General features: G+C 35.6%; 1 protein-coding gene and 1 pseudogene across 1 annotated transcript in view; both read left to right on the top strand.

Moving 5' to 3' along the window:
* The window catches only part of NUP62CL (nucleoporin 62 C-terminal like), a 72,742-nt gene that overhangs the window by 44,034 nt on the left and 3,164 nt on the right, over positions 1 to 25,544 (top strand). The window contains exons 7-9 of the mRNA XM_008989730.5: positions 471 to 584; positions 2,163 to 2,166; positions 4,224 to 4,284. Of these exons, the coding sequence (XP_008987978.3) occupies positions 471 to 584; positions 2,163 to 2,166; positions 4,224 to 4,284 (179 nt within the window). The remainder of the gene's footprint in view (positions 1 to 470; positions 585 to 2,162; positions 2,167 to 4,223; positions 4,285 to 25,544) is intronic.
* LOC118150869 (5S ribosomal RNA) lies at positions 5,446 to 5,564 on the top strand (annotated as a pseudogene).

The raw sequence follows: 25,544 nt of genomic DNA, 5'->3' as shown, positions 1-25,544 counted from the left end.
AGCTTATTCTCAAAACATCTTTTTTTGCCTGATGGAGTATATTTATATGAGGTTTTATTTTGAAAATTTGTGTATTCAAAATCATTGAAGACATCTCAGCATTTATTGAATATTGACAAACCCTAAATAACTTCTCTTTCGTATGTAAATGTCCTGTAGGTGTATTTTGACACCTTAAAGGATTCCTTTGCTCTACAGATCCCCACAACATTCACCTAGAGGATGAATAGGTGATGGTAAAAATGACAAGGTAGATAAAAGCCTTCTCATTTGGAGTATTTTTAGAATATGGTAATAATAAGGTCACAAATGCTGCATCCATGAAAATATGTTATTGGTCATAACTGAGATCCACTGAAAAGATAGGGGAATTGGGCAAATCCAATTGGCAGTGTCATGTTTATATGTCAATAACAAGGTAGTGGAGAAAACACTTTTTGTTAATCCCTTTATTTCACTTGCCTTTTCAGTTACAGATTAGCAGAAAGTATAGATGCTCAGCTGAAACAAATGGCCCAAGATCTCAAGGACGTTATTAATCACCTGAATACATTTGGAAGTTCTGCTGACAGTACTGATTCGGTGTGTTTACTGCTTTGTGTACTTAGACAACCAAGATTTAGTATGAAATTGGTATTTCAGCCAGGTATGGTGGTTTATGCCTGTAATCCCAGCACTTTGGGAGGCCGAGGCAAGAGGATTGCTTTAGACCAAGAGATTGAGGTCAGCTTGGCAACATAGTGAAATTCTGTCTCTATTAAAAAAAAATGAAGAAATCTATCTGGGCATGGTGGTACATATCTATAGTCCTACCTACTCTGGAGGCTGAAGTGAGAGGATCACTTGAGCCCAGGGGTTGAAAGCTGCAGTGAGCTATGCTTGCACCGCTGTGCTCCAGCCTGGGTGACAGAGTGAGATCCTGTCTCTAAAAGGAAATTAGCATTCTGTGGTTCCATTAAGCTAATCCCCTTCTTCCGTCTTCTATAGGGTTTCTTACCTGCCTCTAGAGATATGAACCCCCTTTGGTGTAGTTAGTGGAGCAGGAAACATTTAGAGGCAAAAAAGGTTGTGAGTTTTTTGTGGTTATTCCCAGGAAGGTGAAAATATTACTCTTCCCTAAGTTGTCAGGGTTTTCTCCCTTATTCTTCACATAAGTAAGTATGTACCTGTGTTTATTTTTCTGTTCACTTATTAGCCAGTTGATTCTTCTTTTTACATATTTGTTTACATACTCATATATGTGTTAGTAGGTATGCTTGTGTCTGTTAGACATAACCAGGCAATCCTTAATGTATTATCAGATTGCATTTTAACATTTGTTAGGTTGACCATTTGAGACTTTACATTTTTCTATAGAAACTTTGTGAAATATGGTTATTAGGTTTTTACCTACCCCATAGAATACTATTTAGCTCATAATAAGTGTATTATGTCAGTGGAAGATACAGCTGAGGCTCCAGTTAGAGTTAAGTTGCTGTGAATTAATTTGGCAATAAGAAAATTGGTTTTTCCTTTTTCTATAATTCAAGAGCTTATTTCCTGTACCTTTCCCTATTGTCTTAGCAGCTAAATGGAGTCCTCCTTTTCCCACTCCCACTCTGTGGCAGTAATAGTAAGAGGGATCTCCCATTGTGGGAGTTCCCATTGTGCTTTCTATCAGTTAATTATAATTAGGAGTGAGGCCAGGTTCTGGGTAGGTGAAGATGAATGACATATACATAAGTGGCGATCATTCTTTAGTAAGCTCTTTGTTCAGTTATATACAGACAGTTCTTTACATACATATTACCTTTTTTTAAATTATAAAGATACGGCATGTTACAGCGGAGAAAGTATTAGTATTTTGTTTAAGTCATTTAATCTCTCTGGGTCTTGGCTCCTTACGCAAAACGTCAAGGGTAGACTAAATGATCTTTAAGTCCCTTCCAGCTATAAAAATTATGCCATTCTCTACTTTGGGTGAATCTAAAGTTGAACAAAGACAAATATAAATTAGTGTGAAATTATTCATGCTACCGTGTCCCTGTGTTTACATAGATGATCAAGAGTTTACAAAATACTGATTTTCTTTTAATGAAATACTAGATTACCATTGTAATTCCAAAATTCAAAATTGTTCTCTTGTAATATTTTGATGTATAGGTAAATATATGCAGATTTAGACATGCAGCAGAGCTGGTTTCTAGTTTCTTTGTGTTGAATTAATATAAATGGAGTGTTTGCAACCAAGTAAGTAAAAGGAGACTTAGCCCTGGATTGTTTTATTTTATTTTAGTACTGGATAGTAAATGGTTTGAGTCTTTTTGTTTTCCTGGCAGGGGTGATTGGGATGTTTGAGATGAGTCAGTTAAAGGGTAATTGCTGTTTGATTGCAGAATAAAAGAAGGAAGAAATCAGTGACAGCTCTTTTTGCAGATAGCATAAATCCTTGGACAAGAAACGGGAAGAACATTTTCTGAACAATAATATACCTGTAGATAATTTATTGTAACCAGATCAGCAAAGCTTTATTACTCTGGGTCATATACCAGGGTAGAAAAATAGAAGCTGTGTGTTCCAGTATTCATGGTGATGAGATTTATCTGTTTTTATTCCCCCTTTTTTGGTGAGGGGCAATGGGAAAGACCACCGAATGTCTAAAATTTTTATTAAGCAAGTTCATATTATGCACTGTGTTATTCAGTCACATTTCCTTATAAAAATCCATAAGGAAAATTAAGTTATCTATATTACCAGTACCCTGATGATATACTGCGTATTTCTTTCTAGTCTTTTTTGCTTGGCTGCTAAAAATATTTCTTTTGTTTTAAAGAGTACTGGAAACTATATAACTTTTTGTATTCTGTCTTTACTTAATATTCATTCATGGTCTTTCTCAAAAATTTTAACCATTCTTTGAAAACATGAGTTTTGGAGAACGATCCAAGATGGCCGATCGCTAACATCCCGGGATTGCAGCTCTCAGGGAAGGCGCGGAGAACTAGAGGACGCCACACTTTCAGACAGTCTGGTCGCTCACGGAGCAGAAGATCCCCCAGTGGTGGAAACACACGGGTCGCCAGCGCGACTCTCGTGGTCGGCGCAGCGGTTCCGCCGGCACCTCGGCGCGGCAGCTCTCGGAGCAGAGTAAACGGGACCGCTTCCCCTTCTGACCGAGGTTTGGAGCCCCGGGAAGGCAGAGTCGCCTACTACGGAAACAAGAAGGAAGCCCGACAGGAGAATCCTGGGCAGAAAAGCACCATCAGTTTTAACGCCGTTGCTCTGGCCCTGGGAACTAACAACCTGGACGTCCACTCAAGAGACCTAATCTGAAAGTTGGTAATCTCAAAGACGAGAGGAGGATAAATTTACAATGACGGGAAGAAACCAGCGTAAAAAAGCTGAGAATACTCAAAGTCAGAACGCCTCTCCCTCTAAAGATGATCACAGTTCCACATCAACCATGGAACAAGGCTTGATGGAGAACGAGCGCCTCCTGATGACAGAATCACTCTTCAAGGAATGGATAATAACAAACTTCGGTGAGTTAAAAGAACATGTTGTAGCCCAACGTAAAGAAACTAGGAACTTTGAAAAAAGGTTTGATGAAATCCTATTGAGAATAGACAACTTAGAGAGGAGTATGAGTGAATTAATGGAACTGAAGAATACAATACAGGAACTGTATTATTTAGATTTGATTATCTACTCTGGATAGGTTCCTGGAAATAGGATATACTGACTGAGTCAAAAGGTATGAATATTTTGAAGCTTTTGATATGTATCATAAAAGTTTACATTTTGAAAGGTTAAGTCAATTTATGTTACTTTTGGCTGTATATGAATTGTACCTATTTTCCCATATAATAAGTGAGTATGTCTATTTTTTAAAAATTACTGATTTGGTTGACAAATGGTGCTATTTTTAATTTTTATATGAATTCATTGTCTTGGAAAATATTTCTTAATGTTCTTTATACTGTAGTAGTCAGTTTCTTATTGAATTATAAATATCCAGTTCCTATAGTTGCAAAATAATTAAATTGAACCAATACATAAAGATAATGAGCATTACAAATATGAATTAGGAAAAAAAAACCCATTAGTATTTAGTAATTCTCAGTCGATTTCTTACCATAAGAAATTAAAAGCCACTTCCTAATGTCAATTTCTTATGTTTATTTTTTATTTATCACCTCAGAATAATCATAATCTAAAAGTCTTATATGTATTTTTAACTCCAGCAGATCTGCAGAATTCTGAATGCCCATATGGACTCTCCACAGTGGATTGATCAGAATTCAGGTGGGAATTTGCTTGTATGCCACTCTCTGTATTTATTGCAAGTAGAAAATGTGATACATGTCAGGTTGTGTTCTCCATGAAGAAACTCATATAAAAGCTGTTGTATGGGTGTTGTTTGACTCACAGTATGTCTGTTTTAGTTCTGAAACACTGTAATTCCTTATTTTTTTCAATGAAATACATATGGGATAAACTAGAAATTAATGAAAATAGAGGATGGATAGGAATAGGGTACATAGAACTGGAATAGGAGCAAGACTTCTATGAATATGCCTTTTTATACAGTTTTGACCTGAGGGCCATATAAATGTTTTAGATACCAAAAAATTAGAATTAAGTAAAAATTAATGAGAAGGAAGACAAATACTAAAGTTGAATACATACTGAAACCAAACAAACCTATGTAACTAATTTATAACAATCTCCTAGTTCAGATAACTTTTGAACATAGTGTTTTGATGATGCATCCTTCTAGGATGTCATCTTAAGGATATAAGGAACTATAAAGAAATTTTAAACTTTCTTAATAGTTCTACTGTTAGCTTCAGAATTATAATACCAATATTACTACCATTTCATATATATTGTGAAATAAAGCAAAGCATGTTAGGGACAATAGAAGTCAAGATTTTCATTGAAAGTCAAAGAGATACAAGTTATTTTTCCTCTTCTTTTATATTTGCATTATAAATTTGAATTTAAGATATTGGTAATGAATTCCTGCTCCTTTATTCTATACACAGAAATGGTCTAGAAGCAATGATAGACACACCCCAGTAGCAATGAGCACACCCAGAACCTAGATCTTGGTTTCTTTTAAATGCCATTCTAAAATGAACCAAGTCTTCTTGGGGAAGTGTCTAATCTCATGCCTCAGGCTGAGAAAGTACAGAGTGACTTGGGACTTCTTGTGCAAGAAAGCAATCATTGTTCAGTGAATAATAAGGTTATATCAGGGCACAAGATTGTGCTTGATGGGACTCCCACTGGCCACATTAGGATGGTTTGAACATCAAAAAGAATAGTAATAGTAGTAGATTATAATAGATTGAGGGAAAAGAAAAGCCCATGAGTCTATAATGATATTCCAAAAGAAAAAAAAGGAGATACACGTGAAAGTGTTTACAGAGGCATGCCAGCTAATTATTAAAAGAAGGAATGGTCTACGGCCATACCACCCTGAAAGCACCCGATCTTGTCTTATCTCAGAAGCTAAGCAGGGTCGGGCCTGGTTAGTACTTGGATGGGAGACTGCCTGGGAATATTGGGTGCTGTAGACTTTTTAAAAAATAAAATAAAAGAAGGAATGATAAAATTAGAAAACTGCCATTAAAAAAACTTTCAATAGAACCCTTTTATTAAGCTCACCTTGAACACCCTCATTTGTAATATGTTCAAACTGTCATTTCTTGGCAGAAAAAGACACTAGCGGGAGATGGACCCAATACAGTCTATAAGTTGCTGAGTTAACTTTTTCAAAACAGTTTTTTGAGACGTAATTTACATACCATAAAGTTTACCCATTTTAATTGCACAATGAGGAAAAGAGCCATTTTGCAACCACAGCAAAATAATTGATTCAGGCAAGGACTGTCAATGAATGCTAAAACCATTGAGTTTAAGATTGTTGGAGTATAGGATATTTATGTGATTTCAAAAATATCACTCCACAGATTACTGAATAATTATAAAGGATAAAACATGCCTTTATAACAGCCATCTGACATGTACCACTTTAATGAAGTGATCAAACAGCCTCTCCAATAGTAGGATAACTCAACTTTATGTGCCTCTTGATCTGACATGATAAGAAGTATACAGTATCATTTATATAGTAGCCTTATCAAAAATTTTTAAGTTGAATCTAATAATAAGAAAATAATCAGATATCCCACATGTGAGACATTCTGAAAGATGATGTAGTAGTCTTACCCAAAATGTTTAACTTGAATCTAATCTCAAGACAATAATCAGGCACTCTATGTGTGAGACATCCTGAAAGATAATTGGTTTGGACTCTTCGTTATGGGAAACAAAATTCAAAACAAACAAAAATAACTGGATAGTCTCAGATTAAAAGAGGCATAACATTCAAGTCTACTTTGTTAACCTTGATTAGATACTGATCAAAACTAAAAAGATATTGTTTAGAATATTGGGGGAATGAATATGGACTATGTATTAAATGATATTAAGGAATTGTTTATTTTACCAAATGCAATAGTTATGATCATATAGGAAAATGTCCTTATTCCTAGAAGATGCAGACTACATTATTTAGAGAATTTTCATGTCTGTAGGTTACTTTCAGCAAAAAATTGCAAAGAGAAAGATTTAGCAATTTGTGGCAAGATGGTAACAGTGGGTTAATCTAGGTAAAAGGCGTACAAATATATGATTTTTAATATTCTCTCAACTTTCCGATAGATTTAAGATAAAATTGGGGGGGAACCATTTTTATAGACTTTGCCTAAATTTAGAATATAATGAAGTCTAAGAAATTAAGACAAATGGGGCTAGTTAACCAGAGTTAATACTTTTAAAGATGTGGCCTTAAAATAATACAAATTTTATTATTTGGCATTCTATATTTTTCATTTTCTACATTAATAGAGGTCATCAACCATGAACTTCTTCAGCTTCTTTCCCTTCCAGACATACCTGTATCATCATTCATATTTACTTCCTTCTCTCCTGTTTTAAGGAAAAAATATCCTATCCATTTTGAAACTGTTTTGAATTATCAGAGGGAGGTTGAATTATATATTGCTTTAATACTTTTTAAAACTACTTGATGGGGAGAGGTTTCTAAGTCAGAAAGATGTAGGTTCAAGTCAAGGCATTACCCTGTAATTGTTCTGTGACCTTAATTGTTACTTAATCTCTCTGAGTCTGTATCTTCATTTTTAAAATAAAGGATAATATCTACCTTTTAGGGGTTTTGTAAGGATAAAAAGAAGCATTGTCAGTAAATGGTAGGGGCAGACTGGTTACTGATTATCAGAATTTACTATGTTTATGAGGTCAGGTAAGAGAAAAGAAGGGTCATGTGGTTCAAAAGGTAGCTATTAAATTGGAAGGCAGTTCCAGATAGATTATCACCAAAAACCACTTACCCAGAGAAGTTATAAGAACTGCTGAGATGTGAGTGTCAGTAACTGGAAAACACTGAGGAATGAGATTAAACAATGTTTGACTTAATTGTCTTTCTGTTGCATGTTTTTCTACAATGATCAGTGCTTCTCGGGTAGAGTTGAGGAAGGTGTCAAAATGTAATTTGAACTGTAGAGAAAAATTATAGCAATTTTTGTTTTCTCTTGGCAGGGATCCTCTTTGTCATAAACGAAATCTCAAGGCTTTCAGCCACTGTTTCCTTGATAAAATTAAGATCGTTAGCATTGAAAAGGACTTACTTTATTTAAATGGAGAAACTGTGGCTCAGAGAAGTGGAATGACTTTCTTAAGAACACACAGCTAATTAATGGCAGAGCTAGGACCAGGATCCAGACTTCCTTATTATCAGAATGATATTCTTTCTTCCGGCGTGCTCTTAAAACAGCTGTAATATAGGCATCACTGACTATAAAAACAAATCTTAGTCATGTACCTACTAGTAGAGGACAAAGGTTTTCAAAGTATGATGATACTTAGGATAGGATGTAAGTTCTAGGTATCTGGGAAAAGTTCAAAGTCAACACAGGATAAAAAGAGTAAAGCAGTAAAGAGTAATGATTACTGTGAGTTACTTTTTTACTAAAAATTTATTTGAGCTGGAGAGGCGATGAGATTTCATATTGGTTCTCAACTGAGACAAAGGAGGCCATGATAAAGAATGATCCAAAAGCCTGGTATTTCTTGACTCTGAGGGCTCTTTTTGCCATTCCCACCCAAGAAGCCGTTCTTTTTCATATCAAGAAATGACAATGTGAAGAAATTAAGAGTGGCAGGGTTTAATTATGCTGTCTTGAGAGCTGTTTTTTTTTTTTGTTATTTTGTTTTTTAGTAGTTAATTGGATCATGTATGCTGAAATGATCTGTGTACTGAAAAGTTTTAAGAGCAAGCTCTATGAATCCATTTATTCCTCCTCGAATAATAGTTGTAGAAAAAAATAATAGATGTGTTATATTAACAATACAAATATTATAGTTTTTTAATAAAGAGAAATCTTCAATTGTATATGAAGTCAAATCTTTATTTTAAAAGGATTCTGGGAAATGTTTTTATAATTTAATATCTTTAATTTTGATACACATTTTTTCCATCATAAAACATGACAACTGTTACACTAAGAGGATCATATATTTAACTAAAAAGTCAGCTCTTTAAAGTGATTTGGAGGCTGGGCACTGTCACTCATGCCTGCAATCCCAGCACTTCAGAAGGCTGAGGTGAGTAGATTGCTTGAGCCCAGGGATGCGAAACCAGCCTGGGCAACAAAATGAGACCTCATCTCTTAAAAAAAGAAATAGCTGGGTGTGGTAGCACGCACCTGTGGTTCCAGCTACTTGGGAGACTGAAATAGGAGGATTGAGCTTGAGAGTTCGAGGCTACAGTGAGCCATGATTGTAACACTGCACCCCAGCCTGGGTGACAGTGAGAATATTTAAAAGAAAACATGATTTGGAAATGAAACATTTATTCTATAATAATAGTTATAGAAAAAGTAATAGATGTGTTATAGTAACAATACAAATATTATAGTTTTTTACTAAAGGTAAATCTTCAACTTGTATATAAAGTCAAATCTTTAGATATGTTAAAATATTATATAAAAGTTCTCTCAACTTTTCAGTATCCATGAATAAGTTACAGAGAACCAGGCCCCTTTCTTTCTCTAACTTATGTGATGGGTTAGATAAGTTATGGGGCTGAACTAGAAAGGTATCGGAGTACGAGATAATTGAATTAAGGTGTGTCTTAACATGTGTAGGTAATGACCAATGTTTACATTTGATACCCTCCTTTGTTTAACATTAACTATGCCTTGTTTATCCAAATTAGTGTAGATAATTGAGAGTTAATAGTAACTATGGTCAGATACCAGTTCTCCTCTTGTTATTCTCTTTGAAAAAATTTACAACATTATTTTGAGGTTGACTTGATGGCGGTGCTGCAGTCACACATCTGTCTTCTGAGTGCGAAGTCATTGAAACTGTGGCAACTTCAGTTTTTCTGGGACCACTTATGACAGAGTTGGCAATCCATATGAGCCAATTTGTTACTAGTTTTTTTTTTTTTAATTTTTTATTGCATTTTAGGTTTAAGTATATGGTGCTACTTCTAGAGAGGCGACATGGGTTGGCAGATAGGCATTTTCTTTTTCTTCATGTACCAAATCATATCATATCTGTTAATATTTATCAAACATCCCAATAATGAAATAGGCAATGGGAAATCTTATACTTGTAATTATGTCAAAGTCCACTGAGTATTTCATGGCATTTTACTTCTTTCATAAAGTATCCCAAAGCTTCAAGACTAAGATATATTTTATCCATAATTATTGCAGTCTCTTAAGGAACAGAACCACATAATTATTTAATAGCTGCTCACAACATTTAGCCTGCTATTTAGGGTAGAGTTACTCCTTAGAGTAATTATAAGCACCATATGAGATTTTGTAATATTTCTAAAATACAATCCCATTAGTACTAAGCTGAATGGCTATGAACACCTTATTTTTTTGATGTAAAGCATTCTTAGTTGTCTCTCATGATTTGACTAACTCATGCATAAAATGTCATAGGGTCATTTTAGAGAAGGAGTTTTGTGTGATATGTCATAATTATATATCATATTTACCCAGTGTTAATATTTATTGTCTGAGGGGATTGTTTTAAATTAGACTTTTTGGTGTTGGATATTTTTTAAGAAGCTTTGGTCCAGATAAGAAAGATTTTTTTTAAATATACATAAAAATATTTTGAGACAGGGTCTCACTGTCACTCAGGCTGCAGTGCAGTGGCATGATCTCGGCTCACTGCAACCTCTGCCTCCTGGTTCAAGTGATTCTCCTGCCTCACAGCCTCCCGAGTAGCTGGGACTACAGGCATACACCACCATGCCCAGCTAATTTTTGTATTTTTTGGTAGAGACAGGGTTTCATGGTATTGGCTAGGCTGGTCTTAAACTCCTGGCCTCAAGTGATCCACCCGCCTCAACCTCCCAAAGTGTGGGGATTACAGGCATGAGCCACCACACCTGGGCTAAAAATCTCTTTATGAATTACTTTCATCCCTCTCATATATGAAGAGTATCAGATGCTGAGATGCCAAAATATGCCTTTGAATTCCCATTAAAGTGCCTTGTTCATCTTTCATCTTCTAGAATAGAATCTGATTTACTGAGCAAGGTTGTTTCGTTTACTTCATCTTTTTCTTTAATTCTTTGGGAAATCTTTGTGGCATTGGTTGATTGGTGAGGTCATCTTTTGTTCTCTTGAGTATAATGTTCCACTTCGCTTACTTGAAAAGCGAATGCCCATGATCTGCCTGAGATTCGGGAGCAACACAAAGACATCTCTGTTAGTGAGGCTCACTTTTAGCGTTTCTCAACCTCAACAGAGACACTTGGTTGTTCCCAGTGCAGTTAATTGAAAGGTATTTTACGTCTTTCCACTGTTGATTAACCACTTGCTCATCTTTGTTCCCCTTTACAGACAAAATAGATTTGTTCTCACACCTTTGTCTCTTGATTCTAAAGAACTTCTTGTGGGTTTGATTAGAGTACTAAGATTAGAATTGAGCAAGTATTCAGCTCCTGTTAGGAAAGCATATGCATGTGATGGTTAACATTCTCAGAGCTCCACTTCCCAAACTTGCTTTTCTATCTGTAAATCCAGATTTGAAATACACTCAATACATCTGCAAAATTAGATTTCTCACTAATCCTACTTATGTACATTTTGTGCCCAAGTGAATTTCCTAAAGCTGAAGAGACTCCCCAGATGAAATATGTAATATAATTTAAATCACTTCCAAATAGCAGAATATATATTGTTTGTGAGAAGGACACATTTTTCTCCAAAGGCATTTTCTTTCTGTTAGTGACCAAAAAACGAATACAGTACCCTGGAGTCTTACTCTAATGCTGTTTTGGGGCCCATGATCAATTGCCACCTCACTGATAAGGTAACCTGATGGTATTTCACCAATTAAACTTTGCCAGATGGGATTCAGATAGGCCCTCATTCTGAGCACTTCAGTGTTTAAAGGGACAACAAATAGTATTATGCTGTGGTGCGAGTTATTAGCTCAGCATAATACTTTTTATTTAAAAATTTCACAGCTTTTGGCAAACTGGTGCACTGTAACAGGAAAAGCACTGTTATATGGGAGTCTAAAGATACAGGTCCTAGTAGAAATTCATCAGCTTTGGCCTTTGAGAGGTAACTTAACTTTCTTGAGTTTTTAATTATTTGCTCCATCCCAGGGTATTGTGGGAATCAATTAGCATAATATCTATTGGCATTTTGAAAACTGAAGTGCTATATAATTGGAAGGTGCTGTTTTAGATACAAGTTGAAACCACACAGTAGTTGTGACTCTAAATACAAAGCATCTACTATATGCCAAGCTATTGTGTATCTCCGTGTAGGAGGTATAAATATTAATGGCATCTCTGCATTGAACAGGTACAAAGTGAGGGGGTAGAGGTATGGTAAAGGAAGAAGAACATAATATGCAGTTGATTTCCTAGAAAAGATAGAATTTGAATTGAGACTTGAATAATAAGTAATAATTTCAATAGGATGACTAAATAAAGACCACTTAAGATATAATTCTACTACTTTGTTCTCCTCTGCCTCCAAGAATTCAGAATGCTTTCACCATCTTTTCATTTTACACTCTTCCTTGAAATGTATTTTTTTAAATTAATTTTGTGTGAAGGGCAGTGCTATATACAAGTAGAGTATCTTGTCATCACTTTACTGTATCAGTGGCAAGACCAGTATGTGTACTCTCATGGTGGAAATGGAATTTTGTACATCTCTGTAAGTATTTTTTCCCATCAGACATACTTAGGACTAAGAATTCAAGTACATTTATTCTGAGTGTAACTTTGATTTTAATAAACTGGATATCTTAAAAGTAGCTATGACTAGTGGAAGGACAGTATTCTCTCTCTTTCTTCCTCTTCCCTCTCTCCACTCTCCTCTCTCCCTGTATCTTTCCCTTCCTCTGTTTTTGAATGAGAAATAAAACCTTAATTATTGCAGGTCCCTAAGATTTCAAGGTTGCTTTTAAACAGGAGCTTAACTTAACTAACATAGAAGGTAGATTCAACAATAACTGAAACCTTAAAATGTGGCATTGGCTTAGCAGGCAGACAACAATGAGGAAACATATGGTAAAGACTGAAAAGATGCCCAACCATGTTAAACGGTTAGAACAGATTTGGTAAAACTGTTGCCTAACATAAATTGGGGGTCATATTACATGGCTACTGAGCTGGCACTTCTAGGAAAAGAGGTTGAGAATCAAAACTTATTTGTGTGTATTGGTCTTTTTTTAATTGAAATTTCTATCGAGGTAATTGTAGAATAATATAGAAGTCATGTTAATTTTTTACCTGGTTTTCCTCAGAGGCAATATCTTGTAAAACTGTAGTACAGTATTACAACCAGGATATTCATATTGATAAAAGCTAATCTCCTTCAGATTTCCCCAGTTTTACTTGTGCATGTGTATTTAGTTCTGTACAGTTTTATCACATGTAGATTTATATATCAACCACCATAGTCAAGATACAGAACAGCTTCATACCATATTTCCTCATGTTCTCCCTTTTATCACAGCATTCACCTTCCCTCCCTTCTACCAAATTCTCTTACCCACCACTCTACCTGCGTTTCCTGATTAACTCCTTGGCAACCACAATCTATTTTCTATTTCTAAAATGTTATCATTTCAAAATATATAAATAGAGTCATAAAGCATGTAACCTTTTGGGATTGGCTTTTCCCCCCTCAGCATAATTTTCCAAAGATTCATTGTGTTTCTGTGTGTATCAATAGTTTGATTCTATTACTGAGTAATATCCCATGGTATATATATATCGCAGTTTGTTTAACCATTCACCTGTTGCAGGACATCTAGGCTGTTTCCAGTTTTACGACACTATGAATAAAGCTGCTGTGAACATTTATGTACAGGTTCTTTTGTGAACGTAAGTTTTTCAGTTCTCTGGGATAGATGTCCAGGAGTACAATTGGTGGATCATATGATTGTTGTGCATTTAAAAACTGCCACATTATTTTCCAGAGTGGCTGTACCATTTTACATGTCCCCCAGCTGTGTGTGAGTGATCCACTTTGTCTGTGTGCTCATCAGCATTTGGTGTTTTCGCTATTTTTCATTTTAGCTCTTGTAGTCGAGGTGTAGTGATATAATGGCAGTTTTAACTTGCTTTCCCTGATGAATGATGATGTTGAACCTTTTCCTGTACTTATTTCCCGTCAGTATAAACTTTTCAGTAAAATGCCTGTTTGTGTCTTCTGTCCATTTTCTAATCGAATTGTTTTTTACTGTTGAGTTTTGAGAATTCTTCATGTGTTCTAGATGCAAGTCTTTTGTCACATATGTGGTTTGCAAATATTTTCTCCCAGTCTGTAGCCTATCCATTTTCTTACTAGAGTTATTCACAGAACTAAATTTTTAAATTTTGATGCAATTCATTTTATCAGTTTTATTTTATGGATTGTGTTTCTGGTGCCCAGTCTAAGAACATTTTGCCTGGCCCCATATCCCCAAAATTTTTTCCTATATCTTTTTTCTACAAGTTTTATCATTTAACATTTAAGGCCGTGATCCATTTTGATTTAATTTTTATATAAGATAGGAGGTTTGGATTAAGGTTTATTTTTTCCTACAGATATCCAGTTGTTCCAGCACCATTTTTGAAAAAAGCATTCTTCCTCAATTGAATTGCTTTCGTACCTTAAAAATCTGTTTGACATATTTGTGTGGGTCTTTTTCTGAGGTCTCTATACCATTGGTCTATGTGTCTTCCCCTAATGCTTTCATTACTATAGCCATATAGTAAGCCTTAATATCTGGTAGAATGATTCCTCCCACTTTATTCTTCTCTGTCAAGATTATTTTAGTTTCCATAAAAATTTCCTGGCATTTGATAGGAATTATGTTTAACTTATAGATAAATTTGGGGAGAATTCACATCTTTACTATGTTGAGCCTTCCCATTCATGAACATGATATGTCCCAATATTTACCTAGGTATTCTTTGATTTCTTTAATTAGCATTTTATAATTTTCATCACCCACATCACATACATGTTTTGGTTTTGTTAGATTTATACCTTAGTATTTCATTACTTTGTAGTGATTATAAATGGTATTATATAACAAACACATGATTTTGTTAGTGTAAAATCAACACACAATTTTTGTGTGTTAATTTTATGTCCTTTAATCTTACTGAACTCACTTGTTAGTTCTAGGAGATTTTTTGTGTGGATTCCTTGGAATTTTCCTTATACGCAGTTATGTCATCTGCAAATAGTCAGAGTATTATTTTTCCTTTCCAATCTGTATGCTATTTATTTCTTTTTCTTGTCTTTTTGTACTGACTAGAACTTCCAGTATACTATGTTGAGTAGTAGTGATGAGAGCAGACATCCTTGCCTTGTTCTTGATCTTATGCGGAAAGTCTTCAGTTTTTCACCTTAAGTATGATGTTATTTGTAGATTTTTTTTTTGTAGATGTCCTTTATCAAGTTGAAGTAATTCCCCTGTGGGAGTTTTTGTTTGTTTGTTTTACTATAAACAGGTACTGGATTTAGTCAAATTTCTTTTCTGCAGCAATTGCCATAATCATGGTTTTTTTTCTCTATGTCATGATACAGTGAATTACGTGTATGTGTGTGTGTGTGTGTGTGTGTGTGTGTGTGTGTGTTTTGAGATGGAGTTTCACTCTGTTGGCCAGACTGGAGTGCAATGGTGCAGTCTTGGTTCACTGCAACCTATGCCTTGCAGGTTCATCCGATTCTCCTGCCTCAGCCTCCATGCACCACCATGCCCAGCTAATTTTGTAACTTTAGTAGAGACAGGGTACCACCATGTTGGTCAGGCTGGTCTCGAACTCCTGACATCAGGTGTTCCACCTGCCTCAGCCTCCCAAAGTGCTTGGATTACAGGCATGAGCCACCACACCTGGCCTATGTTGATATATTTTAAATGTTGAGCCAGCCTTACATATGTGGAATAAATTCTACTTGGTCTGGGTTTATAATTTCTTTTATACATTGTAGGATTTGGTTTGCTATTATTTTGTTGAGGATTTTTTAATGTAAGAGAGATGTTCAAGTATTCATGATATTTATTGGTTGGTAGTTTGGGGCATTTTTTGTTTTGTTTTCTTTTACTGTTTATGCCAGGTTTTAGTGATAGTATAATACTGGCCTTATTTTTTAGAAGGATTTGTGAAGAATTGGTATTAATTCTTCTTCAAGTGCTTGGTAGAATTTTCCAGTAAAATTATCTGGGCCTGGATATTTTGTGTTTGAGAGCTTTTAAATTACAAATTGCATTTCTTTAATGTTTCTAGGACTATTCAGATTATCTGTTTCATTTTGGTTATCATAGTTTGTAGTCTTTCAGGAATTGGTGCATTCCTGTTAAGTGGTTAAATGTATAAGTATTAATTTGTTCATAGGGTTTCCTTTTTATCCTTTTAATGGCAGTAGGATCTGTAGTGGTATACCCTGTTTCCTGCATTTGGTGATTTGTGTTTTCTCTGTTTTTATTTTTTTTCTGTCTTGCTAGAGGTTTATTAATTTTATTGATTTTTTTTTTCAGAGTCAGCTGTTTGTCTTGATGTTTTTCTGTGGTGTTTCTGTTTCCAATTTCATTGATAACAACTCTTTATTATTTTCTTCATTCTGCTTGCTTTGGGTTAATTTTGCTCTTTTTCTATTTTCTTAAGGTAAGAATTTAGATTATTGATTTGTGAACTCTCCTTGTTTTTAATAAGTGGCTTATGGGTTGGAGGGTAGCGTATACAGCATGGATGTGTAGACAAAGGGATGATTCACATTCTGGGCAGGGCGGAGCTGAACTGTATAAGATTTCATCACACTTCTCAGAATAGTTTGCAATTTAAAACTTATACATGGTTTATTTCTAGAATTTTTTATTTAACATTTTCTGACCATAGTTGACCACTGGTAACTGAAACCCCATAAAGTGAAACCATGCCTAAGGAAGGACTACTGCATTATAAGGCATTTCTGATCATCAGCAATTTAAAAAACCTAGTTGGCATCTCCAACTGTCAATCTCACTAATGGTTCTTTTACTATCCATTAAAAAGCTTCATGTTAGCAAACATCTGCACATAGATATCCCAAAGGCTCAAATTAAACTTGTCTAAAACTAAACTCATTATTTTCATACTCTCCTAGGTCTCTCAGATCTGTAACTCCTTTTTTTTTCCTCAGGAAAAGACTACTGTTATTTACTCAGGAATCTAAAGCAGGCTATTTCTACTTCTTCAGTAAGTGATGATGATTATACTTCTTAAATAGCTCTTGAATCCTTTCTATTCACTAGTTTCCCACCACCACACTCCTACTTCGGACTTTCTTTGTCCGCTACCTTGAAATATAGAGTAATTTTTTTCAGGTTGATGCAAACATCAGCTCCTTGTCTATACCTTATTTTCTCACTCCCCAGGGGTAATCACTTTCACTTCTTTTAGCTGAATTTTGCAACTACTTATTTTTATATTTTTAAACATCATGTATTGTTACTTTTTAGTTTTTTCATATTAGACCTTCTCTACTGACTTCCCAAAATGGGTGGAAAGGAGGATTTAACTGTTTTATATCATGTGTATATATATATATATATATATATATATATATATACACACACACACACGTATGTGTATGTGTGGTATATGTATGCACACATATTTTCCTCATCCTATTATATATAATAAATTTCACATAGATTAATATTTGATATTTGAATTATGATTGCATAAATGTTATTTGCAGCCTGGCCATGTAGCATATTATGTCTCCTTCCTTTTACAAGTTTTATTTTCATTTGAATCTTTATTTGCTTAGTTTTCTATATACTTACAGTAATTTATTCTCTAACTTCCTGCTTTTACTTTAAATTTATCAGTTGCATCTTCTTGGATTTATCTCTGCCAGAGCCCTCTAATCTCTATACTGCAGTCTGTAATTGTTGCTTTCTTGGTCTGCTGCTTGGCTAGGGTCTCCCTTCTATAGCATTCTTGTATTCCCTGTACTCTTTACTGGTTCTCCATTTTCATGACTCTTACTTATACTTCTGTTACTTGGTTTGTTCCCTTGTTTCTGATATAGCACATATTCTAGCAGTTTCCAGAAACAGTGCATAGGAAGGAAACTTTTTGAGACCTTGCCTGTCTGAAAAGGTATTTATTCTATCCTCACATCTAATCAATATTATTGGGTATTGAATTTTAGCTTGGAAATAATTTTCCCTGGAACTTTTGAAGAAGTTGTTTTGTTGTTTTCTAACTTTGAGGGCCATTTTGATTCCTGAACCTCATGTGAACTTTTCATTTGTGTGTTTTACTTTTTCAATGGAAGGTTTTAGGATTGTCCTCAAAATGCTGAAATATCAAATGATGTGTTTTGGTATGGATCTGTTTCATCCACTGAGCCCATTATTGGCTCAAGGAATTAATTTCTTTCAGTTTGGGTCTGTTTTCTTGAATTAAGTTTTTGCTCATTCTTTCTGGAAATATTCTTATTCTAAGGTTTGATGTACTGGACTGATCTGCACTTATTTTTTTCTCCTATTTTCTCATTATATTTTTGTTAAATTCTCTGGGGTATGTACTCAACTGTTTATTTGCCTTTCTACTGATCTTTGATATCTGCTATAAATTTAATTTTGCAAGAACCTGTTGTGTTGTTTTATGATTATATGTACTTTTTAAATAGCATTCTGTTCTTATTTCACAAATTCAGTATTATCTCTTTGAGGATATTAGTGATATTTAAAAATGTATATTATATTCTTTCTGTATTATTTCTCTTAGCTTTCTTTATATTTCTGTTTTGTTTCAGTCTTATGTTAGAAGCTTTCCTCAAATATCTGGTGATTCTTGATTGTCCATTTATATTCAAGAATGATACACTGAAAGCTTTTATAGGTGGGGCTTGTTAACTTATAGGATAATTTGGCTATACCTTTTCATTGGGGACTTCTAACTGTGGCCTTTAGAATATTTCTCTTTAGCTGGACAAATCCTCTGGAGAAGAAACTACCAGTTCCTGGCTAGAGATAAGCCTAGTGTTAAGCCAGTATTCTGAGAACTGTTAGAGAAGAGACTGCAGGCTCAGTGTTCAGCTTGTAGGCTTTCACTTTATCCCTCATATAACTTTACTTAATTCCTATTTTGGTACAGAATACTTGCCCTCTGCTTTGCGTGTTATTCCTGATCCAGAGCTCATTCGGTTCACCTTCTCCAAAGGAAAATTATCTCCACGACTTGAGTAGGGAGAATTGCCCAGATGAGTAGAGAGGTATGTTTCTTATGCTTTCACAATTCTGTTTGTAGCTTCACTTTCAACAACACTTTGAATTACCTAGCTCTACTAATTCCATATTCTTTCTAGGATTCTCTCGTACAAATTCAGTTGCAATTTTTATAGTTTTATTGTTGTCCCCTTTCTTGTTTTTGTCCTTAAGATTTTATGCTTTTGTCTTTTTCTTTTCTTTTCTTTTTTTATTTTATTGCATTTTAGGTTTTGGGGTACATGTGCAGAACATGCAAGATAGTTGCATACATACACACATGGCAGTGTGTTCTGCTGCCTTCCTTCCCTTCACCCACATTTGGCATTTCTCCCCAGGCTATCCCTCCCCAACTCCAAATCTTTACTGCTATTTTACAAATGTTTTGGAATGGAGCAGTGGTAAATAAATGTACTTAATCTCTAACTGGTGACCTTATTGGTCTCCTGCCGCGAGGCTTACCCCATTATGATTCACTTTCACAATACTTTCAAGGTGATCTTGATAAAATCACACTCTATTCTAGTCATCTCTTGATTAAAACCCTTCACTAGTTCCCATTGCCCACTGATAAATACGATTCTTTGCATAATATACAAAGTACTTTATATAATCTAACCCCTCTCTGGTTCTCCAGCCTCATATCTTAAAGAAGTATTTATGGTTTTCTAAATGCCTGATATTCTTTCCTCTTCTGTGTTTTCTCATGTTCAATTTTATTTGCCTGGAGTGCTCTACTCCATCATCATCTTCCTGGTAGCTGCTCCCTTGTCTAGATGGTTTATAAAGCCTTCCTTGACTTCCTTGGCTCATCATTATAATATTTGTTTATCTTCTTCTTTGTATTCATGCTGTGTTCTACATAATATAGTGTTAGCATTTATCATATAATATTGCAGTTATTTATTTACATGTCGGTTTACTGGAATTTGAGCTTCTTGATAGAGATAATGTCTCAATTATTTTTGTATCTTCAGAATTTAGCAACACCTGGCATGAGATTGAGGTCCAATATATGATTTCAATTTATTTGTTGCCTGATATTTACACAGCATACTGTATTTAGCTTTTGATGGAGAAATAGCCACAAAGCTGACAGACATATGTACATGAGCATCTTTTCATGTTATTAATCATTCTACATTTTAATGGCTGCTAAATATTGCATTATATTGATATACCATAGTTTGTTTAGTTAATAGCCCATTGTTAGGTATTAGTTAATGTTTCAAACTTTTTGCTGTTTTAAATCATGCTGCAGTAAAAACCTAGCTATAGGTAAATTTTAAGGTGTACATCCATGATTACTGTATATAAATAAAATTCTTAGAAGTTAAAATGCTAAATTGGTAGTAATGTCTGTTTTAAAAGCTTTTGATATATCCTTCCAGGTAGGTTGTACTAATTTGTATTTTCACCAGAAATTCATTAGGGTGGACCTATTTTTCTGCACTCTTTCCGGTACCATTTCTGAAATCACTACCGCCACCACCAAGACCACCACCACCACCACCAACACCATCATTGTGCATCGTGATCATTCCTTGTCAAAATCTATAGGTGAAAATAATATTTTCCTTGTTTAATTTGAATTCCTCTGGTTACTAGTGAGGCTGAGTATTTTGAAAATGTTTATAAAAAATTTGTATGTCATTTCGTAAGTTGCCCATTTATATCATTAACCATTTTACTGTCAGGATCATTATTATTATTATTTTATACTTTAAGTTCTAGTTATGCGTGCAGAATGTGCAGGTTTGTTACATAGGTATACATATGCCATGGTGGTCTGCTGCACCCATGACCCCGTCATCTACATTAGGTATTTCTCCTAATGCTATTCCTCCCCTAGTCCCCCACCCTCCAACAGGCCCCAGTGTGTGATGTTTCCCTCCCTGTGTCCATGTGTTCTCATTGTTCAACTCCCACTTATGAGTGAGAACATGCGGTGTTTGGTTTTCTGTTCCTGTGTTAGTTTCCTGAGAATGATGGTTTTCAGCTTCATCCTTGTCCCTGGAAAGGACATGAGCTCATCTTTTTTTATGGCTGCATAGTATTCCATGGTGTATATGTGCCACATTTTTTTCATCCAGTCTATCATTGATGGGTATTTGGGTTGGTTCCAAGTCTTTGCTATTGTGAATAGTGCCGCAATAAACATATGTGTGTATGTGTCTTTACAGTAGAATGATTTATAATCCTTTGGGTATATACCCACTAATGCGATTGCTAGGTCAAATGGTATTTCTAGTTCTAGATCCTTGAGGAATTGCCACACTGTCTTTCACAAAAGTTGAACTAATTTACACTCCTACCAATAGTGTAAAAGTGTTCCTATTTCTCCACATCCTCTCCAACAGCTGTTGTTTCCTGACTTTTTAATGATCGCCATTTTAACTGGCATGAGATGATATCTTAATTGTGGTTTTTTTCTCTCACTGCCTCAATTTTTTTCTGGGACAAATGAGAGATACACTATATAGTATTGTTTATCAAAGTACATTGTGTTCTTTGACAGTGAATTTAATCTTATCTAATAATCTTTATATGTATAACTTACAATTTTTTTAAGCATTAATTATAGTTTCTAGAAATCTGTGTTTGGGTTTAATGACTAAACCTCTTTTCATAATCTTTTTTGAATCTTCACCTAAAGTGTTTGGAAAAGGCTTAGTTGAAGAAAACATCTGTCTCCAAAACAGAATGAGACTGCCTGGAAGCAGTTTCACCGAAATCTTTGAAAATAATAAATAATTGTTTAAAAAACTTTTTTGATAGACAAATATGCCACCTTAGCCAATAGCCATTTAGTTAGGCCTATAAAGTTGTACAGATATCAGACAATCCAGTATTAGAACACTTTTGTTACCGCCAAAATTTTCTCTTGGCCATTTGCAGTTATTCCTCATTTCTGTCCCAAACCCCATGCAACCACTAATCTACTTTCTGTCTTTATAGATTCGTTTTTTCTGGAGAGTTTGTATAGATTGAGTCATATTGTATGTCACCTTTTGTGTCTGGTTTCTTTCATTTAGCATAATATTTTCAAGGTTCATCTATGTTGTAACATGTATCAGTACTTCATTCCTTTTTATTGCTGTGTATCATTTGTTTTTCTTTAAGAAAAAGAAAGATAAGAAGAAAGAGAGAAAGAAAGAAAAAAAGAAAAGAATGAAAGAGAGAAAGAAAGAGGAAGAGAAAGAGGGAGAATGGGAATCTTGTTCTATTGCCCAGGCTAGAATGCAGTCTAAAAATGGATATTAAAAACCTCTTTTATGCCAATAATTGTGCTTAACAATGGAGACAGGAAGGAATAAGGGAAGAAAATAACAAACAAGCAGCCAACCAATATTTCATTTAAACCTGTGAAATGCCATGCAATTGCTGAGGAGTGATTTACTTCCAATTATGTGGTCACTTTTAGAATAGGTGTGATGTGATACTGAGAAAAATGTATGTTTTGTGGATTTGGTGTGGAGAGTTCTGTAAATATTTGTTAAGTTTACTTGTTCCAGGTCTGAGTTCAAGTCCTGGATATCCTTGTTAATTTTCTATCTCATTGATCTGTCTAATATTGATCTGTTTCTTAGTTTTCCTTTGGCGGATGCCCCTTCCCCACAGAGCTGGACCTTTCTGGGTTCAGCTGTGCTTGCGGTGAAACTCTCAATGCTCAGCACTTCCAATTGCTCTTTTTTTTTGTGGGAGTGGGACCAGCCAATCCCAGTCACCTGGCTCCCTGTCTTAGAGCCTCTCCTTTTTTTTTTTTTTTTTTTTTTTTAGTAATATTAAAGTCTTCCACTATTATTGCATGGGAGTCTAAGTTGCTTTGTAAGTCATTAAGAACTTGCCTTATGTATCTGGGTGCTCCTGTATTGGGTGTGTATATATTTAGGATCGTTGGCTCTTCTTGTTGCATTAATCCTTTTACCATTATGTAATGTCCTTCTTTGTTTCTTTTGGTCTTTGTTGCTTTAAAGTCTTTTATCAGAGACGAAAATTGCAACTCCTATTTTTTTTTTCCTCTCCATTTAGTTGGTAAATCTTCCTCCATCCTTTTTTTTAAAGTCTTTGTGTATCCTTGCATGTGAGTTGGGTCTGGATACAGCATACCAGTGGGTTTTGGCTTTTTATCCAATCTGCCTGTCTAAGTCTTTTGATTGGGGCATTTAGTCCACTTAAATTTAGGATTAATATTGATTTATGTGAGTTTAATACTGCCATTTAATGCTGGCTGGCTGTTTTGCCCATAAATTGATGTAGATTCTTCATTATGTTGATGCTCTTTACCTTTTAGTATGTTTTGGAATGGCTGGTTGTTCCTTTCTATGTGTATTGATTCTTTCAGAAGCTCTTGTAAAGCAGGCCTGGTGGTGATGAAATCTCTGAGTACTTGCTTGTTCACAAAAAATATTATCTTTCCTTCACTTCTGAAGCTTAGTTTGGCTGGCTATGAAATTCTGGGTTGAAAGTTCTTTTGTTTAAGGATGTTGAATATTGGCCCCCACTCTCTTCTGGCTTGTATGGTTTCTGCTGAGAGATATGCTGTGAGTCTGATAGGCTTCCCTTTGTGGGTAACTTGACCTTTCTCTCTGGCTGCCCTTAGTATTTTCTCCTTTGTTTCAACCCTGGTGAATATAATGATTATGTGCCTTGGGGTTGCTCTTCTTGAGGAATATTTTCGTGGTGTTCTCTGTATTACCTAGAGTTGAGTATTGTCCTGCCTTGCTAGGTTGGGAAAGTTTTCCTGGATAATATCCTGAAGAATATTTTCCAGCTTTGATTCATTCTCTTCATCACATTCAGGTACACCTATCAAACATAGATTAGGTCTTTTCACATAGTCCCATATTTCTTGGAGACTTTGCTCATTCCTTTTTACCCATTCTTCTCTAATCTTGTCTTCTCATTTTATTTCATTAAATTGGTCTTCGACCTCTGATATCCTTTCTTCTGCTTGATCAGTTTGACTGTTAAAACTTGTGCATACTTCATGAAGTTCTCATATTGTGTTTTTCAGCTCCGTTAATTCACTTATATACCTCTCTAAATTGTCTATTCTCGTTAGCATTTCATCAAACCTTTTTCAAGGTTCTTAGTTTCTTTGCATTGGGTTAGAACATGTTCTTTTAGCTCACAGAAGTTTCTTATTATCCACCTTCTGAAGCCTGATTCTGTCAGTTCATCACACTCATTCTCCATCAGGCCTTGTTCCCTTGCTGATGAGGAGCTGCTATCCCCTGTAGGATGAGAGGCATTCTTATTTCGGATGTTCTCAGCCTTTTTGCGCTGGTTTCTTCCCATCTTTGTGGATTTATTCACCTGTTGTCTTTATAATTGCTGACTTTCAGATTGGGTCTCTGAGTGGACGTCCGGCTTGTTGGTAATGAAGTTTTTTCTGTTTCTTAGTTTTCCTTCGGCGGACGCCCCTTCCCCACAGAGCTGGACCTTCCTGGGTTCAGCTGTGCTTGCGGTGAAACTCTCAATACTCAGCACTTCCAATTGCTCTTTTTTGTGGGAGTGGGACCAGCCAATCCCAATCACCTGGCTCCCTGTCTTATAGCCTCTTCTTTTTTTTTTTTTAGTTGAATGGTCGACTCTTTCCCAGGTGTTCTAGTCGCCCCCTGAAAAGGTGCCAGAATCTGTGTAATTTCCCCTGTGGTGACCCACTGCACCAGCTGAAACAGTGGCGTTGAGATTCATGGTGCTTTTCTGCCTGGGAATCTCCCGGTCTGGCTTTCCTCTTCAGTCTCCTTTTTAATCAGCTGAATGGGTGACTCTGCCTTCCCGGAGCTCCAAACGCCAACTAAAAGGGTGCCCAGTCCCGTATACTCTGCAGTGAGAACCACCATGGATAGGAATGAGCAAAGTCTCCAAGAAATATGGGACTATGTGAAAAGACCTAATCTATGTTTGATAGGTGTACCTGAATGTGATGAAGAGAATGAATCCAAGCTGGAAAATATTCTTCAGGATATTATCCAGGAAATACTTTCCCAACCTAGCAAAACAGCCGCAGTGGCCAAAAGAGTCGTGTTGGCGACCCGTGGGGCTCTTCTGCTGGGAATCTCCTGGTTCATGGGCAACAATAATTCATCTGGAAGTGTGGCGTCCACTTGCTCTCTGTGCTTTCACTGGGAGCTACAATCCTGAGCTGTTGCTAATTGGCCATCTTGGATCTTTCTCCCTGCTGTGTATCATTTCATAGTACAGTCATACCATATTTTGTTTATCACTTCATCAGTTGATGGACATTGTTTGTTTTTTGTTTTTATTTTTTGATATGGAGTTTCACTCTTGTCGCCCAGGCTGGAGTGCAGTGGCACAATCTCGGCTCACTGCAACCTCTACCTCCCAGGTTCAAGTGATTCTCCTGCATCAGTCTCCTGAGCAGCTGGGATTTTAGGTGCCTGCCACCACACCCAACTAATTTTTGTATTTTTAGTAGATACAGGATTTCACAATATTGGCCAGGCTGGTCTCGAACTCCTGAGCTCAGGTGATTCTCTTGCTTCAGCATTCCCAAAGTGTTGGGATTACACACATGAGTCATTGTGTCCAGCCTCTTGTTATTTTTTAAAATATAGTTTTAGCACTTATATTTAGGTTGACAATCCATCTTGAGTTGATTTTTGTATATAGTTAGAAGTGGGGGGTTGATTTCATTTGGATGTAGATATCCAGTTGTCCCAGAACCATTTGTTGAAAAAGATTATGATTTTATC

Source organism: Callithrix jacchus, chromosome X (assembly GCF_049354715.1).
Source record: "Callithrix jacchus isolate 240 chromosome X, calJac240_pri, whole genome shotgun sequence".
Lineage (NCBI taxonomy): Eukaryota > Metazoa > Chordata > Mammalia > Primates > Cebidae > Callithrix > Callithrix jacchus.
This window is presented reverse-complemented; position numbering and strand designations above follow the sequence as displayed.